A 27,966-nucleotide genomic window follows, 5' to 3' on the forward strand; every position below is an offset into this window, starting at 1 on the left:
CTTAACCTAAGGCAGATTTCCGGGGAGCAAAGCCCTTCCCACTTGAGCCACGCCCCTCTCCTCGGTTCCCCGCCGCGTTCTGTTTACTTGGAAAGCAGATATTTACAGGTCCAGATGGGAGCTCTTCGCAGGCCCCACCCTAGCAAAGAGAAAAAGAGAGTCCAGGCGACCGGCCGGGGAGCCCCACTCCCGGCCCATTATCCCCGGCCCCCAGTCCAGGGTCTCTCGGGGAGGCAACCGCGAGAGCACCCCTCCCCGGCGCTCGCGCTGCGCGGCACCTGGTGCGAGCACAACTCTCCTCCACCCGTCTCCTCGCCCCACCCTTTGTGATTCACAGCCCCAGCCCCGCCCAGGCGCTAATTTAACTCGCCTGGCGAACAGCTAAGCGCCGCTGCTACTTACCGCTCCTTGCCGGAGCGAGCTTCCACGGACTCCGGTCCCGGTCCCCGCGCGCCATGTGCCTCCTCGGCGGGCTGACCGCCCCGCCGCTGCTGCTGCTGCTGCTGCCGCTGCTGCTGCTGTGTCCGCCTGCGGCGCGGGGTGAGTGGGGGCCGGGGGGCCCAGCCCCGCTGGGGGAACCCGGAGGCTGGGTGGGAGGGGCGGGATCCGTCTCCGCGACAACCGAGAAGTCTGGGGACCTGGGGAGGTGAGGAATGTGGGCACGGGTAAATTGTTCCCGTAATCCTCCACCCGTGCGGCTCGGAGCGCCTACTAGCGCGATCCCTTGGGGACAGGGACGGGATCTCCGCTGCTAACCTGCAGTTTGGGGTCTTGCTGTGCTGGACCCCAGCTGGCGTGACTTCGGGAGTGAGGCGGGGACAGTTGAGGAAGCGCGGGCTGAGTTGGCGGAGCAGGCACACCTGGGGAAGCCAAAGGGCAGGGCTCGAAGAGTGAATTCTCAGTCCCCCGACATCTCTTTAGCAGTGGGAGGCCACAGCTGACCCCTGTCGCCTCTTAAACGGAGTCCACTTGTGGGCTGCAGGGGACGCTGCCCGTTAGCCAGTCTTCTCTTCCAGGTGTGACGTTCCCGGGGGGCGTCTGTCTGTATTGTGCGCTTAGTAACAGGATCAATTCTAAACCGCTTTTTTTTTTTTAATATTGAAAGAAAAGGGTCGATTCCTTATTTTAATACTGAATTAATTGACAAGACAGGCAGCCTAGCAAGTTGTCGGTGTGGATGGAAATGTCACCTGTGCCTCAGAAGCCTTTGGCTGCTTCCCTTACTCCTCTTGCAAAGAGAATGTTGCTATGAACTGAAAAGTGTTATTTCCTTCAGTTCTGCTTTTCTTTCCTTTTCTTCTATTCCCCTCCCTAGGTGACTGCAACTTTCCCCCAGAGGTACCTAATGCCATACGAATGGTGGGTGACAGCCAGAGTTTTCCTGAAAAAACCACAGTAACATACAAATGTAAAGAAGGCTTCGTAAAGGTTCCTGGCAAGGCAGACTCCGTGGTCTGTCTCAACAATAAATGGTCAGAGGTGGCAGAATTCTGTAACCGTAAGTTCTTCATTTTTGTATGTATACATTACGGGAATGGAATGGATCCGCTTAGCTCACTTTTATCCCTCTTCAGCATGAGCGGTAATTGATAGTTTTCAAGCATTATGAAATCCCAGGGTATGTACACCTGGCATTTCCCGCTGCAGCTAATTGACATTACTCCCCAGAATAGGTCCTCCTTCTTCATTAACAGGTTTGGGCTTTCTATTGTTGTTCCCTCCTGGACTAATAGAGAAAATAAACAATAGGTACAATTTTTAAGGAGTACATTATATATGAATATGTTTGGCAGTCACCCCGTGTCACATAACGTAGTCTTCTGTGTTCTTAAGTTTCATTTTGTAAAGTAGGACTCATCAAGCACAACTCTGTGGTAGCCTTTTAAAAAGCTCCCTGTATTTCCCTCAAAATCTATCACTAGATGCATAGTCCTATGGTAACTTTGACAGAGACGAGTAAAGGTAAAGATGAGACTTGGTTCCTAGCTTTGGGCCATCTGGAGTCCTAGAATGTATGGGAATTTTAGAAACTGCCTCAAGTATTTTATGAAACCAGGTGTGACATCAGCTTGAACCTTTGGGTTTTGTGTGTGCAGGACAGAAGGCAGTGGTTGAAGTACTTAAGCCTTTGCACGTGTATTGTGTTTTAGAGTTTATAATGCTTCTGCATAGCTGACTCTGTTGACGTCTCCATGGGTGGACAACCCCATGAGTGGAGCAGGGACCTTTACTCCCATTCTTCAGTCAGGAAGTAGTCTGGGGAGACAGACCCCCAGAAGTTAAGTAACTTCTTGAAATCAGCATTTCTTACACAGGAGAGCCAGGGTCCAAACTTCAGTCTTTGGGTTATAAATCCAATGTCCTGTCCCCTCTACCGTGCCTTTACACATTAACATTTGCCCAGATGTTACCATTTATAAATGGTAAATAAATTTATAAATACTTCTTTGTACACCACCAGCTCACCTGATTCATGGGCTTCTGGGTTGTTGTGAGGATGAAATGAGTTTATGTGTATAAGACATGGAGAAGTATCCAGTAAATATTAGGTATCATTGTTAATTATTGTTGTTGTTCAGACATTAGCCCCAGGGGGTCTGAGGAAACACTGTTCTCCTCTCACCCCTGTCCTCCTTTGGGCAGGCAAGGGTCAGGGGCAGAACTGTGCCAGGCAACTATAATGGGTTATATTTCCTGAACTGTGGGCATGGTGATATCTAGGTGCCAAATTAACTACTTAGGAAATAGAAGTATATATGTGAGTATGCTTGATGCACTGTAAGTGTCATAGTGATATTAATATAGTAAAATATCAAATGTGTATGAAGAAGTACTGAAAAAGGGGTGATGTAAGGTCCAGATAATTCTGAATAATTAAACCTAGATTATCAAAGAAGGTGATTTTAGTTACATTGTTGCTTTTGTTAATACTTTTAGGTAGCTGTGACATTCCAACCAGGCTACTTTTTGCATCTCTCAAAAAGTCTTTCACCAACCAGAATTACTTCCCAGTGGGTTCCATTGTGGAATATGAATGCCGATCTGGCTACCAAAGGGACCTTCTTCTCTCAGGAAAACTAACTTGCCTTCCGAGTTTTACATGGTCCAAACCAGATGAATTTTGTAAAAGTGAGTATAATTTTTACAGAGTATTCGTAATCATACGGTATTTGGGGAAATAATATTTCTTCATTCATGCTGGAAGTCTTTGTGTCCATATTATTACTTCGAGTAATGATTCTGAAAAGAACCATTAGAGTAATTTTATAATTTTGTCTTAAATTAGGCCAACTAAATACTTGTGAGATGGGAGTATTCGTTTACTCACAGATTTCACATTTAATTAGTTTAAGGTTACCTAAAATGTGATAAGTGTATATTCTAAATCTGGTGTGTTATTTGAAACTTACAAAATGAAGGCAGGATTTTAGAAGTTTAAGGATAAGAAGTGTCGGTAGTTCAGATAATGGTTGCTTAGAAGTGCCTGATAATTTAATGAAAAAAAAAAATCAATTTGAGCTCTCTTTTAGGAAAATCATGTCCTAATCCTGGAGATTTAAGACATGGTCATGTCAGCATTCCAACTGACATATCATATGCTGCAGTTATCCACTTCTCGTGTAACAAGGGGTAAGTTTGGGCATACTACATCTTTATACTCTGTATTTAACAAATGCAAAAACCAACTAGGGCTTAAGGTGGAAGTTTTTATATTCGCGGTCAGTGTTTACAAGCTAGTCAACCAGCTCCTGTGCTCAGAGATCTTTCATCATAAGGCCGTCATGGTTAAGTTTAATAAAATGCAGGCAAGAAGGGACAATTTCTTATCACACAAATTCTCTCTATTGTTAGATTTTTAGTACATATATGATTCATTATAAAATTTAAATGTAAATAGTAAAGGAAAAATCTTGTAATATGTTGGCCCTTGCAGAAATTAAATCCTTCAGATGTTCAAATGAAACCAGTCCTTACTTTACCTAAATAATGAATTTGCATATTTTTTTCTGTATGCAAACTGCCTGTTACAAAATATTATGTGTTAAAAACATTTACTCCTAGTGTAAAAATGTCATGCTGACCTGAGGTCTTCTCTGAGTTCTCTATGCAGGGAAAAGGAACTCACTCTTTGGGTCTCCTTAGTGTCTCAGAGACAGCTGGAAACTTTTTTTTTTTTTCAAAGATTTTATTTATTTGACAGACAGAGATCACAAGTAGGCAGAGAGGCAGGCAGAGAAGGGAGGGCAGGCTCCCTGCTGAGCAGAGAGCCCGATGAGGCGCTCTATCCCAGGACCCTGGGATCATGACCTGAGCCAAAGGCAGAGGCTTTAACCCACTGAGCCACCCAGGCACCCCCAGCTGGAAACTTTTTATGTTCATTTTCTCATTAAATATCTGCAAACTGGATTATGTTATTTTACTCTGTGTGTATGTGGGTGTTCCTGCTCTTTCTAAAATTATCAACATCATGTGTCTCCTATACGAAACAGAGATGCTTGGATCGTTAATAGGATTAATATCAAATCTGGGGAGTACTTTGAGCCCCTAAAATATAAGTATGTTCTATTATTCTATGAAGCCTCTGTTGATCTTTAGAATTCAGAAATATAAAATATTCAATCATCTATGTCACTTTAGATGTTTCAGAACACTTTCCTGTTTTCTCACGAGGACCCCACCCAAATAAAAAACTTTTTGTGTGTCTTACACTTTTTTATCCTTTGGATATCACCTTTTCTAATTTAATTTTTTCTTTTCCTTTAAACTGCCCTGTGAATTTTGATCAGCTGTTGTTTTGTCTCCCTCTACTGGTATAGTAAATATTTTAAGATGACATTTTGGAGAATTTAAGGGAAGCCAAATGTGTGGATGGGACCTAACTTTTTTCCTCCCCTCATTGGTTTAGGTACAGGTTAGTCGGTGTACCTTCTAGTTACTGTTCCATTGTAGGTGACGATGTTGGATGGAGTGATCCATTTCCCAAATGCCAAGGTAAGACTGAAAAAAAACCTAAACTCTCTAGTTAGTTGGACGTCAAACTCATCATTTTTCTAGGATTCAGTATTGCCTCTTTTACGATTATGAACTGAGCTAATTGCCTATAAAAGTTTTGAAATGGGATTGATTTTTTCATGATTAGAGAAATAAGTTATACAATGAAGAAGAAATATGATTTCTGCCCTTAGGAATCTTATTTTCTCAGAGGGAGATAGGGTATAGAAATAGTATCATAAATGCATGTATCCAGGGGTGCCTGGGTGGCTCAGTTGGTTAAGTGACTGCCTTCGGCTTGGATCATGATCCTAGAGTCCCAGGATCAAGTCCTGCGTCAGACTTCCTGCTCAGCAGGAGGTCTGCTTCTCCCTCTGACCCTTTCCCCTCTCATGCTCTCTCTTTCTCTCTCACTCTCTCTCTCTCAGATAAATAAAATCCATAAAAAATAAATAAATATTTTTTTAAAAATAAATGCATATATCCAGTCAAATTTATATCCATTAGAGACCTATGTCTCCTGAAAATTGAGAAGAGTAAAATATGTGCAACATTTCTTTTTTTCTCTTAAGAAAAAATGCAATGCTTAAAAATGTAGGCTTTATTATTTCTCCTAACTTTGCTAAAATTATTGCTAAGTTCAAGTTTTTGTTGTTATTAGGAGCAGAAAACTAGACTAGGCTTAATGGAATTGACAGGTGATTCTTGATTGACACACTGTGGTGGGGAAGGTATGGGGTCAGTTGATAGGGAGAGGTACAAAAGGAAGTCTGGCCAAGAAAGAGCTTGCAGGGGTGAGCTGGTCACACCCAGGGACGCCCTTGCCACACCATCTTGCACTCTACCCTCCTATGTCTGCTACTTCCCTTTTTCCCATTATTAGTACTTCGAAATTTTCAGCATTACTACCCATCACCCACCTTTACCATTTCCGCCGTCTAGTAAGGAATGTTGTAAGTGATACTAAAGTGAGTTTGGACAGCAAACTTACTCGAATATGTATCCGCTCTGGCACTGTGATAAGCCTCTGATGCATGTACCTAGACAGCTTGGCCCACATGCCCCAAGACATGTGCCCTGGGACCTTTCCCCCCATCCGTGTCTCTGAACTTTGGACTACAGGTGTACATATCAGGAGTATAGACTGTTCTCAACAATTGGGACCATGTGACATAGATACTAAAATTAGAATGATAGAAGATTAGCATGGCCCTTCAAGGATAACATACAAATTTATAGTGTTCCATATTAAAAGAAAAAAAGAGGGAATTCCAAGGGCCACTTCCTAGAGCATGATTTACAGTGGGGTAGGGGAGCAGCTCTCAGGGAGTGTACCTTCAGCCCTGCAGATACCCCACTGGTAGGGAGAAACATAGTCAGAAGAGGGCCACAGCCTCTTAAAGTGTGGGAGCTGGGGCAGGAGTCCCACTTGCCTGAGTTCAGAGGTGACAGGGATTGCGGTGGCCCTCATTCTTGGACTCCATTGATGTTTCATCCACACTCTACCCAGGGTGATCCATCTGAAACATGGATCCTAAAGCTTGTACATGCCTCCTCATCACTTACAAAGTCCAGACTCCTTAGTAAAGTGTACAAGGGTCGCCGTGGTATGCCCACTTCACGCTTTTTGTTTTCCTTTGTTTCTTTTCCTTTTTCTTTTCTGTTCTTTCTTTCCTTTTTTTTTTTTTTTTTTTTTTTTTCTTATTACAGGTTTGCTCTGATTGACCTTCTAGAAGCTTTCCAGGACCTCCCTGCTGGTTAACTGTTCTCTCTTTCCACACCATGGTGCACATTTCTATGATAAGCCTCGCTATTTTGCATTAAAATGAAAATCTTTGCATCTTTTTGGTCACTATATTTTATCTTATTTTAAAGATTTTATTTATTTATTTGACAGAATACAAGAAGGAGGAAGCAGGAGAGGGAGAAGCAGGCTCTCCGCTAGGCAGGGAGCCCAGGGGAGGGCTTGATCCCAGCACCCTGAGCCGAAGGCAGATGCTTAACTGACTGAGCCACCCAGGGGCCCCTGTCGCTATATTTTAAGACCGACAGCTGAATATTTTATTTAGTTTTGCAATTGCATTTATAGAACAATGCCTGGTATGTGTTAGGTGCTCAGAAAATCTCTGGACGGCACTGATGGCGATGTGCAGTCATGCACTTTAGCCCCGTGTGAAGCAGATTGGCCTGCTCTTGTTCCTGGCTTTGATAGGGGCCAGGGGTCTAAAAGTAACTTACAGGTTTGCTAATATTCTCTGGTTACCTAAGGCCACTCCATGCAACATAGTTGACATACACAGTGATCCCACTGCTTCCCTCGCTCTAGACAAGGTGGAGCCACTGCATTTTTTTATCAGGGCTAATGCCAGGGAGGGGCTGCTTTTTATAATATGACCGGAACAACTCTGCTTGTATCTGTTTTCCAAATGCAGCTGCTCAGTACATTTATTTGAACTAAAAGGCAGTGTGTCAACGTATGCTTTAAAAAGTTTTTATCCTAAGAGTCAAAGTTTAATATTGACACATCAGAACCATCTATTCCTGCTTCCAAAGTATGCCACTTGACTTCCAGACTCCTTTCATCTGGCATCCTTTCCCCTGGAATGCAGAGCTATGCCCTCTTCTCCGTTCTCTTAGAGGAAGGGTGTATCTCAGTATTAAGCTCAAGTTCCATTTCCTCCTAAAATGCCCTGCTTTTACCTCTGAACTCTGACAGTATTTGCTTTCCCCAGCACAATTGTGATATGTAATGTGTGAGGACTTTATTGTAATTTTTGCTTCATGTATATGTTCTAAATCTTACTTCTATACGTTGGTCTCAAAGTTAGCATTCGTGTTTTACACCATTTGTATCCAAAGCTCCAAATACTCTACTCATTACTTAATAGGTATTTCTAAACTCCCTGGTTGATAATGCTGAAATTAGAAAAAAATGGTCGATTTTTACTTTTTTTAAATAAGTTATTTAACGTGCTTTAATCTTACTTAACATGCTTTCATCTTACTTATTAAAATTAACATGCAGTTTTATTAATGTAAAATATGTTGGAATTTTTTTAAAGAAATTTTTTGTCCGGAACCACCAAAAATTAGCAATGGAGTCATTCTAGATCCACAGAACACTTACGTGTATCAACAGACTGTAAAATACGCATGTATAAAAGGCTTCACCCTGATCGGAGAGAACTCTGTTTATTGTACTGTTAAGGGTGACCAAGGAGAATGGAGTGGCCCGCCGCCTGAATGCAAAGGTAATGAGTTTGCAGTGTTGTACTTTGTTTTCTTTTTACCGGTGGGTCTCTATTTGGACTACGGAGATTCTGTGAACTCCCTGAGAAATGAATGGAGAATGTGGTACATACACCTATTTGTATCTTTGTGGGGGGCACAGTTTTTCGTCAGATTCTCAGAGGGGTCTGTGACTTCCCAAGAAGGAGGAAGCACTGATATGGAGAATATGTGGTAATGTATGAATAAATAAATAAATACCCACGGCACATAGCGCGCACACAAACGTGCATGTGACATGTCTTATGTTGTTAGTGAGTTTGCTTACATTTGCTGTTTCTTATCGTATCACCTTCAGTAAGTTAATACAAAAGGCATATAAAATGGTTTATTTTATTCGGTTGGGAGGGAATCTTAGACTAAACTGAGGGATCTCGCTAGTGATCCTATTGGCGGTATTTAAGCAACGTGACATGTAAGTGCCAGTGTGACTCGAGCGCCTATTGTAATTGTACTTGGAATTATGCTAGCATGAATTTTTAAATATCAGTGCTTGTTAAAAACAGTTGTTTGTCACAAATAGTATATGTCAACAGTAAAGTAATGTTCAAACTGTGCAGACGGGTATGAGCGGTAAAGTAGAAGTCTCTCTGTCCCTGGTCCTTGTCTCCAAAGTAACCATTGTTCACAAATGTTTCCATTTGGTTCTGGAAAATAAACATACATACACCTATTTATTTTTTCAGTTGTAGCAGTTGTACAGATATATCATTTATTTAACCTATTGAGGGAAATTTAGTTTTTGATTACACGTTGTTGTTGTTTTTTTTAATTATTATTACAAAAGATACTGCAACAAATACTGGGCATCTGGAATTGCACAGGTGTGCAAGTATATTTCATACGATCAATTCCTTGTAGCATAGTTACTAGAGCAAATGTATGTGCATTAAACTTTTTTAAAACATTTTATTTATTTATTTCACAGACAGAGATCACAAGTCAGACAGAGATTACAAGTAGGCAGAGAGGCAGGCAGAGAGAGAGGGGGAAGCAGGCTCCCTGCTGAGCAGAGAGCCAGATGCCGGGCTTGATCCCAGGACCCTGGGATCATGACCTGAGCTGAAGGCAGAGGCTTTAACCCACTGAGCCACCCAGGTGGCCCTGTGCATTAAACTTTTGACGGATGTTCTTTCCAAAGTTCTTTCCAAAGAAACTGTAGCAGTTTACTCTCCCAGCAATAGTGGATCACTGTGCTGGCTCTCTGCTCCCCTAATGATAATGCTTATTATGATGTGGAGATGTGACAACTGCAAGGGGAAAATTTCATTATATTATTTGACTTAATTATGGGAGAAGTTTGATATGGGTTCACTTCTTAATCTGGCTATGTGACACACTCATATTTATTTCCCCCTATTGTATTAAATTAACTGTTATTCAGAGTTTACAAGTCTAGTGTGGTGCCCAAGTAGACCATGGTAGCCTAATATTTTCTTTACAAATAACCACAAAATCTGGATAGATTTTTTTTTTTTAAGTTCTATTTTGAAAGGCATGAGATACAAGGGTGGGAACAACCAGGACAGAAGGAACTAGAATTCCTGGGGGAGTGGACAGGGAAGGCAAGCCACTCTGAAGTGCTCCCGGGCCTAGGATCCATCGTGACCCACGGGAAGACCACTGCCTAGGAAAGAGAGAAACTGGCAAAGCTGTTAGTGGTTGTGGTGGGCTAGAAAAATACACCGAAAATTGAGGTCCTCAGTGCAGAGTCAGTTTTTCCCAAGGGCCATTTGCTGATTCCTGGGGCTGCAGGGGAGGCTGAGGAGTTAGACCCGAAGCTTCCAAAGTACAAAATGAAATCTCTCAGACCCTTATGGTATTTGGGCAACAAATATCAGAGGAAGAAGCTTGAGTCAAACACACACTCCTGTCCCCCTTAACACAGTTGGGCCCATTTTGAAGCTGGGTGGGGAAGGAGACTAGATTGCTGGGCTGAGGACCCCTGAAGGACAGACCTGGATCTCCCCCAGTTTCTTGGGGCTGAGGAAATAAAGATTCCCGGGCTGTCGAGGAAAAGCCCAGAGGGACAACTCCCAAGGAGCAGAGGCAAGAGAAGAAGTAGACTGAGTCTTACTAAGTCTTACTAAGGCTGAGCTCAGTCCCTCATGGGCTGAGGGTGTGATCACCTCCAACCAGTCTGCCTATCAGAAAAGGAGACCTCTCTTGGAAGATCATACCATCTGAATGTTTAATATACAACATCTGTAATACAATAAAAGAGTTATTAGACATGGAGAGAAGCAAGAAATTATAACCAAATCAGGGGAAAATAAATCCAGATAAAGGAGATCCAAATAACTGAGTCAGCAGACGACTTTAAAACAGCAATTAATATGTTTAAGGTTTCCAAGGAAGGGAGAAATAAAGAATTTCGGCAAAGAACTGGAACCTATAAAAATAGAGTCAAGGAGATGTTCTGCAACTGAAAAATATAAAATCTGGAATGAAGATCACAATAGGTTTAACAGTGATTTGGACCCAGTATTAGGAACAGGAAGGAAGATTCATTAATAATGCCCAGAAGCACAAAGAGGGGGGAAATGTAAAGTATAGATAAAACTTAGGAGGTATTTGAGACACGTGAAACTGTTCTAACATTGGTTAGCTAAGAGGAGAGGCAGATAGAAAAAGAGATAAAGAGGAGCACAAGTATTCAAAGAGATGACAGAATGCTCCAAAAATGATGAAATACATCAATACATTCCAAAGGTTCTCAGGACTCTAAGCAGAATAAAAATAAAACCAGTTCCCAGCATTTCATGGCAAAAATTTTAGCAACTCAAAACAATGATAAAAGCACCAAGAGACAAAAGACATATTATCTTCAAAGGAGCAACACAAAAATTGATCACAGGCATCTCGACAAAAATTATAGAAGCCAAAGACCAATGAGAAGAAAGCCTTCAAGTTAAGGATAAGAAAATGAGTGCTCACCTAGGATTCTTTACCCAATGGGTATATCCTGTAAAACTGCCAAATGAAAATGTTCTCATACAAAAACTGAGGGAACTTGTCCCCAGAAGACCAGACCTGCACAGAACAACAAGATAAAGGCATTCCTTCAAGTAGAATGAAAATAATCCCAAGTAAAACATGAAAATGCAAGACAAAATGAACACTAGAACAGGTACATGAATAGGAACTGTACAAAATGATAAATGCATTATCCACTGGGATTTGACATGTATGTTGAATGCAAGCGTGTAATAACAACAGAGCCAAAGGCAATAAAAGGTACATTGAATTTAAAAGTTACAAGGTTCTGGCAATACCCAAAAGTTGTAAAATGTTAATTGGCATAATTGGTTTATAGTCTAATATATACTAATCTCTAGGGTCACCATGAAAATAATAGTGAAAGAAACTATGAATCATAACCTAACAAAGGCATGATAAATGAGCACTTTATCCAAAAGGAAACGAGAGGAAGAAAAACATAAAATAGATGGGTGGAAGAGCAAACTTATAGTGAGATATTTGCTATAAACCCAACTGTATCAGTAATTACCCAGAGTGTAATTTAAGTCAGATTGTCAGACTGAATTAAAAAAAGAAAACCTGGGGTGCCTGGGTGGCTCAGTGCATTAAGCCTCTGCCTTCAGCTCAGGTCATGATCTCAGGGTCCTGGGATCGAGCCCTGCAGAAAGCTCAGCGGGGAGCCTGCCTCCCCCGCTCTCTCTGCCTGCCTCTCTGCCTGCTTGTGATCTCTCTCTCTCTTAAATAAATAAATTAATTTTTTAAAAAAGAACTTAAAAAAAAAAACCTATTTGCTGTTTACAAGAGACAAAATTTAATGATAAGAACACTGAATGGTCCAAAGAAAGGATGGAAAAATATACTTTGCAAACAATTACCAAAAAAGGAAAAAGCAGGTGCAGTTCCATTAATATCAAAGAATACTTTAAGATACAATGGTTCATAATAATAAAGGGGGTCCATTCAGCAGGAATCTATCACAATCTGTGGGGAAAAAAAGCTTCAATCCACAGAAAACAGGCAGAAAGAAAAATAGATAAATCCATGATTATAGTTTGAGAATTCTACATACCTATTTCAAGAGCTGTTAGAATAAGTAAGCAAAAATCAATAAGAATATAGAAGCAACAGTTAAACTTTTTTTTTTTTAATTGACATATTAAGGGCATTGAACCCTGTAAGGACAGATGGAGAAACTTTGCCCATAGGCTGGGCTCTGTATGGGTGCAGTTCAGAAGGCTGGAATAATTTGGAGCATGCTGATGGCAGATGTGAATCAACTAGACACAAAATAACAAAAAGGCAACAAGAAAAGCAATTTCCAGGAAACTTACACTATATTAGCACATAGGTCTTCTGGATCAAAAACCAGAACTAACCTGGTGGAACAAAGAGTAAGTTTTATATATGAGTACCTTAGATGAAAGGGCCATATAAAATCTTACCCTAAAATACCATCTACTATTTTCTGAGCACCTCAGTCCTGCGGTACTGGCTGGGTATTTTCCGTGAGTTGTCCCTTCCCCACCGGCCTCCGAGGTAGATACAAGGAAGTGGAAATAAATGACACATGGTGTCTGAGGGCGCAGGGCAGGATGTGTGTGTTGGTGGTGCAGGCAGTCGCACACCAGAATGGTAAAGTGTGTTCCTTCAGGGATAGGCACTGTGTGAAATAACTTACCTGAATTATTTCTCTTATTCCTTACAATAATGTTCTCAAATTTGCTTTTTTTTTTTTTTTTTTCCAAATCTGCTTTGTTTTTATTCTTGTTGTACAGTTGAGGAAATGGCAGCTTAGTGGGATTAGGGAAATGGACAGCGGTCTCCAGTGTGTGGGGAAGGTGGCAAGAGGGGGTGTGGAAGCAGCCCAAAGTCCGACAGGCACTGAAGGAAGACTTAAAATTGTACTAAATTGTTAGAGTTGTAATTCTCAGAATAGGATTTATTTTTTTATTTTTTATTTTTTTTAGCATTCTTTTTTTTTTAGTAGGTTTTTTTTTTTTTTTTAAAGATTTTACTCATTTATTTGACAGACAGAGATCACAAGTAGGCAGAGAGAGAAAGGTGGGGGGTTGGGGGGGGTGGGGAGAAGCAGGCTCTCCGGTGAACAGAGATCCCCATGCGGGGCTCGATCCTGAAACCCTGGGATCATGACCCGAGCCGATGGCAGAGGCCACCCAGGTGCCCCTCAGAATAGGATTTAATCAAGGTTGCACTTCGGATAATTGTGACCTGATCTGCAATCCAAAGAGGGACCAATCTAATATGTGTAACATTGGTAACCAGCACAAGAGAAAAAAAAAAGTTATTTTTTTCAGACTGAATGTATTACTTAAAAAAAGGACTAAAACAGAACAAGTTTCCCAGGGTCACTAACATTTCCTGAAAGCATTGGGAAAAGGAACTATGTTGTGACTAACTCTGTCTGTCCAGTGGTTCTGTCTGTCTTGGCATGAGAAAGGAAAACATTTTTTGAGAGAAAATATCTTAATTTGGGGTGTGTTACAGAATGAAATCACTACCAACTCTGACTTTGGTTTCTTTTCTTTACACAGAAAACAGTATAAGAACCTCAGTACTACTTTGTTATAAACCCACTTCAGTTGACTAAAGGTCAATTTATATCAAAGCAAAGGCAATGCAGTGTTTCAGTTCCTTGGGAAAATCAGAATTAGGCTTGGTTTCCTAAAAGTCGTATTCATATTTAGGTGTTTGCGGGGGAGAAGGAGAGGATTCATAGAGGAAGCAATTTGTTTTGTCTTAACTTGACAGCATTATTTAGCTAATATTTTTTAACATTTTTCTTCCTTATAAGGTTCTCAGATTTCTGCAGTCATACCAGCAGATGAGACACCCACCACAGTAAATGCATCAGCTACAAAGCCCACATCAACTCCTCAGAAACCCACCACTGCAAATGTTACAGGTACCAAAGTTACATCAGCTCCTCAGAAACCCACCACAGGGAATGTTCCAGGTGCCGAAGCTACATCAACTCCTCAGAAACCCACTACAGCGGATGTTTCAGGTACCAGAGTCCCATCAGCTCCTCAGAAACCCACCACCATAAATGCTCCAGCTACAAAGTCCCCATCAACTCTTCAGAAATCCAACACAGTAAATGTTCCAGCTACAGAAGTCCCATCAACTCAAAAACCTGACACAATAAGTTCTTCAGCTACAGAAGCCCTACCAACTCCTCAGAAACCCAGCACAGTACATGTTTCAGCTACAAAGACCCCATCAACTTCTCAGAAACCCAACACAATAAATTCTTCAGCTACAGAAGCCCCATCAACTCCTCAGAAACCCAACACAGTAAATGTTTCAGCTACAAAGGCCCCCTCAACTCCTCAGAAACCCGAGGCAATAAATTCTTCAGCTGCAGAAGCCCTACCAATTCCTCAGAAACCCAACACAGTAAATGTTTCAGCTACAAAGACCCCATCAACTCCTCAGAAACCCGACACAGTAAATGTTTCAGCTACAAAGGCCCCATCAACTCCTCAGAAACCCAACACAGTAAATGTTTCAGCTACAAAGACCCCATCAACTCCTCAGAAACCCGACACAGTAAATGTTTCAGCTACAAAGGCCCCATCAACTCCTCAGAAACCCGACACAATAAATGTTTCAGCTACAAAGGCCCCATCAACTCCTCAGAAACCCGACACAATAAATTCTTTGGCTACAGAATCCCTACCAACTCCTCAGAAACCCAACACAATAAATTCTTCAGCTGCAGAAGCCCTACCAACTCCACAGAAACCCAACACAGTAAATGCATCAGCTACAAAGGCCCCATCAACTCCTCAGAAACCCAACACAGTACATGTTTCAGCTACAAACGCCCCATCAACTCCTCAGAAACCTGACACGATAAATTCTTCAGCTGCAGAAGCCCTACCAACTCCTCAGAATCCCAACACAGTACATGTTTCAGCTACAAAGACCCCCTCAACTCCTCAGAAACCCACCACAGCAAAAGATTCAGCCACAGCTAAAAAATCCCCCATATCAAGTGCTCTATCTACAGAGACCCCGCCAGCAGCCCAGAATCCCATCATGGCAAATGCGTCTGCTACACAGGCCATGCCAGCAGCCCATAGATCCTCCACAGCAAAAGCTTCACTTACACAGAGCCTTCCAGCAACACGAAAGTCCACTGCTATACATGCCCCGGTGACTAAGGGTCTCCACACAACAAAAAGATTGACCTCTGCTCGTATTACAGCAAAACAGAGCTCAGCTACTCCCAGGACAACCAGCGCACCTCACGGAAGAGGGACCCTCTCTTCAGGTTAGTTGGCACTGCTCAGGTTTTCCTGAGTAGGGATCTAAGGAGCCACAGTGGCAAGAGTCTTTCATACTAATGCTCTTGACTATCTTCAGAGGCAGGTGGGGAGTGTGCTAGGGTGAAACATTTTGCAATAATATAGAAAAAGATTGGGGCTCCATGAAAACAATGCTAAATTAAGCTTGGCAAAGAAATTTTTTTTTAATATGAGCTTTAGGGAGTCCTTGAAATCTTCCAGACCCTTCAGAGAACCAAATATGTACCATCCTTATGGCCATTTTGTGGTTCTGGTTTATTGATAGAGACCCATCTCTTAAGCATGCTGAAAGATTTCTCCAGATTCTGTAGAGCTGCCAATTTGGTAAAGCATCTAACAGTATCTTCTAAGTAACTGAAAAGACAGAATTCTTTGAAATAGTCTATATTTACACAAGGGTCTTTAAATGACAATTTTTATCAAAGTGGAGTAAAATACATTGTAGACTTCAAAAATAGGTGTTGAGTGAATGAATGAAACCCTTCTTACTACTTAGTGCTGCTTCGGGCTACCAAGGATGTCCCCTTGTCTATTAACTTACCTAATGCATAGCCAGAATTTTTATAGACACTCTTATTCTCTATTAGAGATACCTATTTTTTTTCCTCTTCCTTGGAAAATCTCAATAGGACTGTGAGCCAGGTGATTTTTTTTTAAATTGTTTGAACTTTTTGATTGAAATCCACACACACACACCACACACACACACACACACACTGCATGAAACATCCATGTATGTCTCAATAACTTTTTTAAAGCAAGTATATGTGGAACCACTACCAACTTTAAGAAATAAAATATTAGTAGCCCCTCACGTTTGCCCCCTCACTTTCCAGATGCTCCATCGATGATCCTGAACTTCATCTGACTTAACCCTTCTTACTTAGCCAGTGCACTGCATGGTCTCGGTGCTCCCCTCATTGCAAGTATGCAAACCTCATTCCATATCATTCTCCCTCTTCTGCCTTTGACCCATTTCTGCCTGTCTTAGTTTGCCACCAGTGCCTTCAAATCATTGTTATGATTGCTTTTCCATATTTTGTCCATATTTCATAACTGCTTTGATGGAATATGTTTTGCCATCATCACCCAGACAGTTTTTTTTAAGAGCTTGAAACATTACAGATACCCTTGTTGATATTTCCTTTGTGTATTTCATGATTCCCTTAGGTAAAAAGCCAAATACATGCATATACACAAAATCTTTACCCATTCCTGCCCACTTTTGGTCATTCTTTGATGGCATCAAATAATCGTGGGTATTTTTTAAAATAATTCAACACATTGTGACCATATTTTCATAATGATTTCGTATATTTCACAGTTGTTATCTTGAAGCCTTTTTTGCCCTTACTTGGCTTTCTAAAAGAATTTAAACATTACAGATATTGTGTGCTGGGCCACTTCCATTTCTCTCCTAGTTCATTACTTTTAAACTGGTAGGAGGTTACTGACTTCTTCAATTTTCATGACCTCTCTGGGCCTAAAAGTTTTAGGTTGAATACACCTGATTTTTCATAGAAGACGGCAACGAGAAAAACGTCTCACCTTGTATAAATTTGTTAGAGCACCAACTTTGTTGAAATAGTTCTTTCTGGGAAAAAAAAATTCAAGACAATTTAACAAATTTAAACAAACCTGAAAAAAAAAAGAGAACTAAACCTGAGTCAATAATTGTGATGAAAATACAACTCCTATTTGGGTCAGATTTCTCTCTTTTATGCAATTAATTTATTCTTCAAATATAGACCATTTTTTGCTCACATTGGAAAAGAAAGTAGTCACTGCCACTTGCTGGGTCTGCACCGTAGTTGCACGTACTGTGCCCTTTCCTTCTCTGGACGTGCGTCTTTGCGACAGCCTTGCAACATATGCCTTTTTAGCTTCATTTCGTAGATGACGAATTAGAAGCTTAGAGATTAATTTGGGTGATTCAGATAGTGCGCAGTTAATAGGGAGAACGTTGGGAGTTAAACACACCTATTTGCTGACTCCAGATCCTGTGCGTTCTTCTGACGCGTAATGTCACCCGTTCTCAGTGGTACTTTGAGTACATCTGTTTGCTACTTAGGAGAGCAGCGTATTATTATAAATATATTTATTGGAAAGTAATTTTTGCTGTGCCGCTTTCTCAGTCCTTGAAAGGTGTAAAAGTTAAGGTGCTATAGTAATTTGAGTAATTGAGAAGTCTGCTGAGAGAGACTTCAGTTTCTTTTTTTTTTTAATTTAATTGAATTTTTTTCAGTGTTCCAAAATTCATTGTTTATGCGCCACACCCAGTGCTCCATGCAGTATGTGCCCTCCTTAATACACACCACCAGGCTCACCCAACCCCCCACTACCCTCCCTTCCACAACCCTCAGTTTGTTTCTCAGAGTCCACAGTCTCTCATGCTTGATCTTCCCCTCTGATTTCCCCCAATTCACTTTTCCTTTCCTTCTCCTAATCCTCCATGTTACTCCTTATGCTCCACAAGTTAGTGAAGCCATATCATACTTCACTCTCTCTGCTTGACTTATTTCACTCAGCATAATCTCCCCCAGTCCCGTCCATGTTGATATAAAAGTTGGGTCTTCATCCTTTCTGATGGAGGCATAATAAATACTCCATCGTATATATGGACCATATCTTCTTTCTCCATTCGTCCGTTGAAGGGCATCTTGGCCCTTTCCACAGTTTGGCGACTGTGGCCATTGCTGCTACGAACATTGGGATACAGATGGCCCTTCTGTTCACTACATCTGTATCTCTGGGGTAAATAGTTTCTTGGTCATAAGATTAGATCTCAGTTATTTACTATGTAAGCTTTCAAACTTATTTCTTGCCATCAAGTCATGTAACTGAATATGGTGTTTGTTGCCGTATTCACTAACTCTTTATCGTGTTTCATGTTTATGGGGTTCACTGTGGAATAGATACAGGCATCGTATCTATTAGGGTGTATGTTGCTTGATTAAGTTAATATATAACTGTTTCCATAAATTTATTTATAATTATTTCTTTTAGTTATGAAAATCTGAGTTACTTTTGAACTTTCTAGTACATTCTGTGGATATATATGTTAAATTGCTGTGGCTTTATATATTTTTCTTTATTTTTGTAATTCATTTTTTTTTTCTTCAGATGCTGCCATCATTGCAATTGGTAAGTTTGGTTCTTCGGCAGTTAAAAAAAGTTGTCATCACTGTGGGATGTACAATCCTTATTCCTGGAGGAGAATATTGTCTTTTTACTGCCTTAGGAATACTATTAAGATGAAATGTTTAAGGTCAGGGAGAAGACGGATAAATGCATTTTATCGACGTGTTTGGTGGACCCCGTTAGGTACTCGGTATGTTTCTAAGTCTTCCCAACCGTGTTCTTGTTCCAAGGTAATTTTAGGGCAACTTCACATCATTTGGCCAGTCAATCAAGTATCCCTGAACGCCTATTGTCTCAATACATTATCATTCTAGGGGCCAAAAACAACAATAAGGAAGCTATTGTCAATACAGTTTTTAAGCCTCAAGTATTTTACAAGTACTCACAAACTACTCCTTGGTTGTTTCTAGACGTCTGTTCCAGATAAACCAGAATGCCACCTTTGATTACATTCTGTTCCTTTTCCCTTCCCTGTCAGTGATTTAAAGCAAAGATAGCTTTAAAATTATTCTGTTGCTATAGACTTAAGGACATATCTGTGTTGCAATTTCTTCTTTGTTCCAGTCCTTTTTTGTTGTTCATAAATATATTATTTGATGTTACACATTTTACCAAGAAGATTAATAACTCCTAAAGAAGATGGCAAAAGAAATGTTTAAGAAGCAGTACAGCTAAGTTGCCATATTAAAAAGGAATGCCCAGTAGAAAATATGCACATTAAAAAATGAATATTTTAAAATTATGTCCTTATAAGCTGAGGTCTCCTATCTATGCATGTATGAGTGAAACAAGGGACTGAAGCTGAAAAGGTGTTTTTATTATTATTATTATTATTATTATTATTATTATTTATAGCTCTTTTATAGTTCTTTTATATTTTGAATGAACCTCTCCTTAGCTAAAATAGTTATCTTGAAAGATTTGAACAGTTGGATTCACTTTGTTTGTTTGATATTTTCAATAGAAATAAATGTATTCTAAATGAAAACTTCATGATTTCATCATTTAACGTTAACAGAGATGAGTTTAGAGGATGGGCTTTTTCTCCCCTGCTCAGTGGCATCCAATGAAGGTTCGAGGTGCTTATTTTCTCTGGAATTCTTGGAGTACATACTATGTGATTCCCCAGAAACTTTTCCTTAGGGTTAGTTGTTATTCCAACTTGTGCTCAGAAATAAAGAGGAGCTCTTTCCCTCTTAAATCAGATATATGGCAGTATTTTTCTTTGGGATCTTACACTTGTACAGTATAAACCTAAAAATTATCTTTATTTCTTCAATTCTGTGCATTGGGTCACTTTTCTCATTTTGCTTTTATTTTATCAATTTTTTAAAAAATTTGGTTGTGGTTGATACACAATGTTACCTTAGTTTCAGGTGTACAACGCAGTGATTGGATAAGCAATGTGCCCATCCCAAGAGTAGCTGCCATCTGTCACTATACAAGGCTATTACGTCATTGACTAAGCTCCTTACACTGTGCCTTTTATTCCTGCCCTTTTCTTATTTTAAAGATAAGCAAACTCTACTGACGAGGAAATTGCTTTTCTGGATTACACTGCAATGTTAGTGAGTGATATAGATGATACTAGAACTTTGGAAGTATTTGAATTTTTTCCCATTTAATTCTGCTAAGAAAGAGAGACTGATTAATCTCAGAACTTCCTTATTTGCCATGTAAGTGAAGACTTTATTTTGAGGTCTAAAGCTATACTTCTGCTGGCTCCATATCCATGCTTCTCAAAAATCTTTTTTTCATTTTTGCCCTCTCCCCCCCAGGGAAATTTTTAGACTTTTATTTTCCCTAATCACCCTCTACCCCATGAAATTTTACTACCACAGATATACTGTAAATCTATATTCTGTATATCTATCCTTTATACCTAAAAAAGTAAGATTTTTCCCCCTTTTAGGATAATAACACCCCCATTGAGAATACATGCTCTATGTAGTTGTATTTTGTTTTTGCTTTTGTTTCTGTTTTTGTTTTTTTATGCCAACATTGTCAAGAGGACAGGCTTGTGTTCTGGAGTGAGTCAGATCTTTGGTTTGAATCCTGTTGATTCTTTTTTTCTTTCTTAACTTAGTAATTATTCAACCCAAGTGATTGAACTTAATCTTTCTGAGTACCAGTTTTCTCATTTATGATCCCTATTTAAAGTCTTTGAGGCTTAATGAGAGAATAGATATGAAAACTCCAGCACAGTGCTAACCATTGAATAAATATTAGCTTAAAGCAGTCGTGCAGTGCTGTCACTGGTATTTTCCTAAAATGTGTTTCTGATAGTTTTATCATTCCCTCTGGCCACACCAAAGAGTAAGAATTGTCCTTTAATAAGGTAAGAGTTGCATTTTTACTGTGTGGCAAGTACTCTACTGAAATTTTTATGTTTTTATTTTACTTCTCAAAACATCTTATAGTTTTGTGTGTGTGTGTGTGTGTGTGTGTGTGTGTGTAATATATCTATATCTGTGTCCCATTTTTAGTTTTTTCAATTTTTAAATTTTTTTTAAAGATTTTATTTATTTGTCAGAGAGAGCACACACAAGCTGGGGGAGCAGCCAGCAGAGGGAGAAGCAGGCTCCCCACTGGGCAGAGAGCCTGACTATGGACTCCATCCGAGGACCCGGGGAATATGACCTGAGCAAAAGGCTGATGCTTAACTGACGGAGCCACCCAGGCGCCCCTCTATATCCCATTTTTTTATCTGAAAGAATGATTTTTGCAAGATTTGTACCTTGCCCAAGGTCACACATCTGTTAGGTGCTTCAACAGAGGTAGATGACTCGTTTCTCCAGCACCAGGTACTTGAAAGGATAGAAAGACTCTTGTCCTATGCGGAAATCTGCACAACTTAAATTTGACAATTGATGTAGTCCTGATTCTTTACCCCCCCCCGACCATTGCTGAAATCCTATATCATGATATTCATAAATCTCTTATGGGGATTAATAGGTCAGTTGAAGGAATATTTATGAAAAAATTAGGCACTACTCAGTGACATATCTAAAATGTTCTTTCTGTATCCTTCAAATATCACGTTCTGATTAACTTTGGCTTTATACATCCATCCACCTGCATCTGGCATATGGCACAGACCAGCCCAAGTGGAGGCATACTTTCAAGAGTCTTGAATCATCAGTCGTAATTTGAAATGCATCAGATGCTATGATACCAGGTCATCACCCTGTCTTACTATCTGTCTCTCTGTAGGATGAACTTAAATCCCACTGTAAAGTGACTTCAATTATCTACAAGTTATTCAAAGTTAAGAAATCAGACAACATAATCATCTCGTTTTTCATTGATCTGCTTAGGCTGGCAAGAGAAGCATTTGAATTTTCCTCAATTAAAAATACAGAGGCAAAGAAAATCCAATGATAATAACAAAACCCTTCAAGGGTTCTACAGATGTTGCCAAGGAAGTGGTGTTGAATTTTGAATTGTAAATCTGAAAATGTAAAGTTTACTGAAGCACATTCTTTTTCCTTCTATAAAAGTCTCTTTCCAGTGTGACTTCACCAGTGCATAGACCTCAGTTCCTTTATTCTGTTATGTTAAATAGTATTATAAGGAAGAACAACCTATTAACAGTGTTTCTAGTTTTGTATATGAACAGCATTTCCACTTTATTAGGTATGGAAGTGAGACCTTTTGAAGTGACTGGACAAACCCACATTTCTTCAAAAATAGAATCCTTAAATGAATACCAGATCTTATATGTGGAATTCTGACTCAGTTTCTTCAGGAATTGAGATGATACTGTATATATTAATGTAATACCCATCTAATATAAATCATATTTGAATAACCTTAGGTATTTTTCTTGAGAATACTATGAATTCAAATTCTGACCAGAACCTGGGATTAGAAATCAATTTTTGTCTGTTGATAAACTATTCGACGTGTCCTTTTTTGATCTCTGTTTTAAAAGAAGATCATTTGACGCAATTTAATAAATATTTTCTGAACACTTCCTACTATTTGCCAGGTACTGTGCTAGTTATTAGAGTAATTAGATACAAGGTGACAAACTGCTTTACAGTGTCTTAAATACTGTAAATATAATGAGAAATATTGCTAAAATAATCCTTTTATCTAGAGAAAGCCATTTTCTAAAATTACATAATTTTCCTACCTAAAAGCTCTTTAGTTAACAATTGAGAACATTGGTATCATAGTCATAATTTCATTGTGTCATTTATTCTGAGTTATAAGTCTTAAATTGACACTAATATACACTTGGGTTCATTTTCCATAGGTACCAAGAGAATTTTGAGATCATAACTATTGCCTCTATACTTTAAAGTCTTCTTTGTTTATAATTTGGGAAGTAATACTCCTATTAGTTTACTGAGGAACCATTTATGTAGAATCCAGTTTTTCGTATTTCTGTATTTTGATCCCGTTTCCTGTGAAAACATCAGTCTCTGCACACATTCTTCTAGAATTACATGTACGTGCTTGTCGGTGTTCTAAGAATACGATTTTGGTTATACCATCTGTATACTCTGGATCACTTTAAAATTTTCGATCTTCATTTATCATTCAACTTGCAAATGGGATGGTTTTATAGCCATTGAAAATGGTGGAGTTAATGGAAGTGCTAAAGGGAAAGGAAACCCCAAATTTTTGAGGAGCCATGATTTATTTTATGAACGAAGTCCTCCAAAATAACGATATGGTGCTAGGGGATCCATTAAAGAAATTGATTGGGTAAAATACTGTAAAAACTTACCTGTGGTAGAAATAGGTGTTTTGTTGAATCACATATCCATACGACAGTGTAACTGTGTGACTTGAGCGTTTTTCTGATTTGGAACCAATTTGTGATTTGGTCACATTAGTTTCAGTTGCTTTCCTAGTGTCCTCTCTAATTTCCTTTGCGATACAGATCAAAAGAATAGAGCTCAAGGACATTGCAGGGTGGAGTAGGGAGGAAAGGGGAGACCAAGAATGGTATGGAGAAAGGGCACACAGGTGGTTTGGAGAAGAAAGATTGTGTGTGAAAATCAAACTATAAAAATTACTGTTGACCAACTTATTTGACCAATTATTTTTCTGTCATGAAACTCAAAATAGTGCATTTAATCTCAAAAGGAGGTATTAGCTTTCCTAAATGAAGTCGTATCTACAACAGGCCAAACACTGAATAGCATAGTCTCTAAGCGACATAAATATGTTTTAGCCTCCATGCACAGGTGATATTACCTTCCTGTGATGGGGAAATGCCTACAGCTCTTACCTTTACTAGGAACAAAGTAAATGGCCTTCCCATTAACCACATAGATAGCCCTTACCTCTCTGAGACTCAGTTTACTCATCTACACAATGTGAGTGAACTCCAAGACACCGTCTAGTGCTAAAATTACGTAACACAGTCGTCATGTTTGACCGACCAATGATCAAAGCATTTACAATTGAGCATGGTGGGGTTGAAACACTTTGGAACCCTCTCCAGTAGGTTAAACACATCCTATTTGAGCATGGTGATACTTTAAATATTTTATTTCCTTTTTCTTTGAATGAAAGCAGGATAAGTAGCATGCAATTTTTGCTGTCAAACTTGTGACATAAGAAAGTCACACACAAAAAAAGTAACTTGTGTCTCCTGTTTTTCTTTAACTTGGCTCATAACCGGTGTGTTTGTCATTGTGAGACTGCATTATGTATGTACTTGCTCCTGTTTCTATTAACTGTGTTACCACATTTTTTCCTCCTCAAGGACTTGTTGCTGGTACTGTAATTGGTACCCTAATTCTAGTCAAAATTTTCTGGCACTGTGGAAAATCAGGGTGAGCAGAAATTCTGATGATTTTTTAATAAAAACTGTTCTTAGCTTCTTTTCCAGTAAAACTTGACACTATATCAGAAGGTAACCTCTTCGCTTAATTGTATTTTTTTTTTTAACGTGCTCTCTCTTTATTCCTTTTCTCGGTCATTACAGCCTTGGGTGAACAGACATGTCTTTTTCCCTTTCTTTAATTTTTCAGTAGACTCAAGGACATTAACATTTCAAAGGAAAGTGATTTGAAAGCCGCATTCTCACTTCGCAATCTCTTAGTCAACTCACCTTTTTTCCCTACTCAGTATAATTGCTGATGGTATCTGTGTGTTACACAGAAGCAAAAACCTAGGGAAAAATCAGCCTTTATCAGATTCGGGAGGTTGCCTGTGATCAGGCCTTTTTCTGAGTTATATTTACGAAAACATGCCAAAATAGCAAAAAACAGCCCATTGGTTCAGAGGGTGGGTCCAGGAGCCTGACTGCTTGATTTGAATCCTCCCAGGGGTTGAAGTTTACTCACCATGTGACAATGGGCAACTGTGGTTCTTTTCTTATTTCTAAATTGGGGGGGGGACGTATTAACACCTGCCTCACAGGATTATAGTAAGATCAAATGAGTTGCCCCCTGTAAAGAAGGTAGAACATGGCACATGGTAAGCCCTCAGATGGTTGAACAGCAGCACATAGAAATTAGTATTACTTGAAACATCTGTTCTGCATTGAATGTGCATGTGTTAAGTATAATGTCATAGTGGGCTCTGACCTACGCTGTAGACAGAGGATTATTTAAATTGACCCTCCTCTGTTTTATAGATTTTACTGTTCAGAAAATTTACCATGGAGTTTATATAAACTGGAATTATTTCTAAACTGTCCTAATGCCTATTTTTTCCCCATTAATTAAAAGCAACTCTAATCACTAAATGGCCTGTTTTAATTTTGGGAGTGATATGAGCTATCTACTTTTTACCCTCTGTAACTCTTATTTCTCCTTGAATTAACAATATTATTGAAGCCTATTATAAGCTAAAATGTGTAAATGTTCGTTAAATCACTAAATGGTTCAGTCTTTTACTAAAATAATGTGAGCACTGGGTCCTGGGCTTTGTGGGCTTTTAAGTCGATACTTGTTTACTGCCAATCGAGTGTTCTAGAAGCTTAATAGCAGATGTAGTAAACTAGAACTTCAGATTTTTCAGGTACTTTTTAAGAATGTGGTTTAGAGTCCACCAAAAATGAACAGAATTTGAAGTCCTATAAAGTGGGTTAAGTTGGTACAGATGCTTGAGCAAAACTACTGTGGAAAAAAACAAGGATTTCCTTACCTCTTTTGGAAATAGAGGGTTCCCATAAGTTTAATTAAAAGGGATGTGATTGTAAGGAAATGCTGATACTGCTTTTCAGCTGAAATAATTCAACTAGTGTTTTCCTTCTCTACTGTTCAGCTCTTACAACACTCATGAAAAACAGCAAACCATGCAAAGTTATGTTTCATAATTTAAGTGTGACTGGTGATGCCTCAGAAGTTAAGACCTTCTGGTAAATCATAAAAGGTATATGGTTTTATGAAGTCATACTTCTCTGTCTTGCAAAATGTCCATCAGTACAGCCAGGGCAGGTTTTATCCATGACCGTTCAAGGATAATAGGGGCTCAGACCTCTATTATCTTGTCAGACTGGTTTTTCTTCGTTGAGCGACTGACTAACATTTCAGATCTGTCATTAGCATGATGTCATCCGTTCTCCACTCACCATCTCATCTTGTATTTCACACTCAGTTTACTGAAATGATTGGATGCTAGCGATGCCACAAATATTTGGGGGGAAAACCGAGAGGTGGATACTTTAGGGCTTATAAATAGGAATGCCTTCTTTGTGAGTGTTTGCATCATGAGATGATTGACTTGTACTGTTTCTCCTTTTTGCTTGGTGGGTTTTAGCGTTTCCAGTGTGTAGGAATTAAGATTTGTTTTATGGCATTTTTTGTAAGTCATGCTTATAGATCTTTTATCTCCTTTATGTTATACAAAATTATGACACAATAATAACTTAATGTAAACGAATCTATGAAATGTTCTAGGTGTCTTCCTCAAGGTGTCTTTTGGTGAAACTTTTCTCTAATGCATGTGCAGGGGTTTTCATTGACTCTTAATCTGGAAGTCTCTTAAGCGATTCTAACTCATGTGACCTATTTTAGTTGGTGTTGCTATAGCTAAACTGGCTGAGGTTGGATAACTTACTAACTTTGCATGTGTTTTGCATGCCCTATTATGGATTAATTTTCATTGTCTATCACAACGTAACCAAAAGATTAATGTGTATCATCAGTCAATAAAATTATTTTGATGTTAACTCTCTTTTTTAACTTTCAGGACACACATGTATAATACTGACAGTCTTGTTTATGATGCTAGTAACCATTGGCTAGCTGATTTAGCCGAAGAAGAATTAAGAAGAAAATGCACACCAGTATGCAGAATATTTCTAGTTTCTTAGACCTTTCTGGAGGAGTGGACAAAATAAATGTAATAGTGCTCTTCGTTTCGCATGTTATCATTGTCCTTAAGGTGCATAGGAAAACCAACAAGCAAGGAGAAGCGAATCTGTCCTGGGACACTCCCAGACCTCTTGAAAATAGAACAACTTGCAAGATTTAGAGTGATTACTTTCCTCAAAGTTTAGGAAACTGTAGAGGTTTGTTTGTACTTAGAACGTGAGCATGAAGAAAAGGAAATGCATCCTTTTTTTTTTTTTTCACTAGATATGTAGTGTTTTTTTTTTGTTTACAAAGAAAATTAAAAACTAAAAACAGTAATTGGATATTGGAAAGAAACAAAAAACCTAGCCTCTTCTGAGCAAACCTGCTGAAGAGAGATGAACTGTATTATAAAATAACTCTTGATTGTAAGGCATTTTCTTCTTTTCTGATTCCATTAAAATGAGTCTGAATGGGTTAGCAAATATTTTAAAGGAAAAACATGCTTATGATGCGAGAGTGTTGATTTTCTTGGGTTCATTGGTGGCAAAGGAGGAATGCGGAATGAAGGAATAACTCTTTCTTTGTCCCACAAGTACAGGTATCCAGTCGGGACTTAGCCTCTCACTTGTAAGTAAGATGGATTGGCGATAATTTCGTTTAAGGACAATTTTTTTTTTCTCTTGGAGAAGAAACCCTATGAAAGGGTGAAAGATGTCTCCATTAACTTAATATCTCTAAAAGTATCCAGCGATATTATATTAACATAAGAAAAGAGTCTATATTTCTGAAGTGAGATGTTCATAGCCAAATTGTAAATCTTATTCTTTTGTAATACTGAGATTAATTTATTTATATTTATTTATGTCAGTGAATGCATTGATTTTACATGTATAGCAAGACAAGTTCAAGAAGATATGTAAAGAAAAATTTATTTTCCCTAAATAGAAATAAATAATTGATCACAT

The 27,966-nt window shown here is 39.2% G+C and overlaps 1 protein-coding gene across 3 annotated transcripts; it reads left to right on the forward strand.

The window, feature by feature from the left end:
- The first annotated feature begins 96 nt into the window (after positions 1 to 96).
- Positions 97 to 27,966, forward strand: CD55 (CD55 molecule (Cromer blood group)). 3 transcript variants are annotated; one of them, XM_080824807.1, is made up of 12 exons: positions 97 to 540; positions 1,316 to 1,498; positions 2,938 to 3,129; positions 3,531 to 3,630; positions 4,907 to 4,992; positions 8,055 to 8,243; positions 14,075 to 14,287; positions 15,494 to 15,559; positions 18,717 to 18,737; positions 24,460 to 24,529; positions 25,968 to 26,075; positions 26,895 to 27,964. In XM_080824807.1, the coding sequence occupies exons 1-11, from the start codon at positions 456 to 458 to the stop codon at positions 26,017 to 26,019; spliced, it is 1,257 nt and encodes a 418-aa protein (XP_080680933.1). In that variant the 5' UTR covers positions 97 to 455; the 3' UTR covers positions 26,020 to 26,075; positions 26,895 to 27,964. The 3 variants fall into 3 exon arrangements, with proteins under 3 accessions (XP_080680933.1, XP_080680934.1, XP_080680935.1); XM_080824808.1 differs by lacking the exon at positions 24,460 to 24,529 and having other exon boundaries at positions 26,895 to 27,966; XM_080824809.1 differs by lacking the exons at positions 24,460 to 24,529; positions 25,968 to 26,075 and having other exon boundaries at positions 26,895 to 27,965.

The sequence above is a fragment of the Martes martes genome, assembly GCF_963455335.1.
Source record: "Martes martes genome assembly, chromosome: 15".
Lineage (NCBI taxonomy): Eukaryota > Metazoa > Chordata > Mammalia > Carnivora > Mustelidae > Martes > Martes martes.

Bases quoted from the DNA above. Each gene is read 5' to 3' on its own strand.
- CD55 (XM_080824807.1), top strand. From the start codon at position 456: ATGTGCCTCCTCGGCGGGCTGACCGCCCCGCCGCTGCTGCTGCTGCTG. The intron at 1,499-2,937 runs GTAAGTTCTTCA...TAATACTTTTAG, and splicing joins GGTGGCAGAATTCTGTAACC to GTAGCTGTGACATTCCAACC. The intron at 8,244-14,074 runs GTAATGAGTTTG...CTTCCTTATAAG, and splicing joins CCCGCCGCCTGAATGCAAAG to GTTCTCAGATTTCTGCAGTC.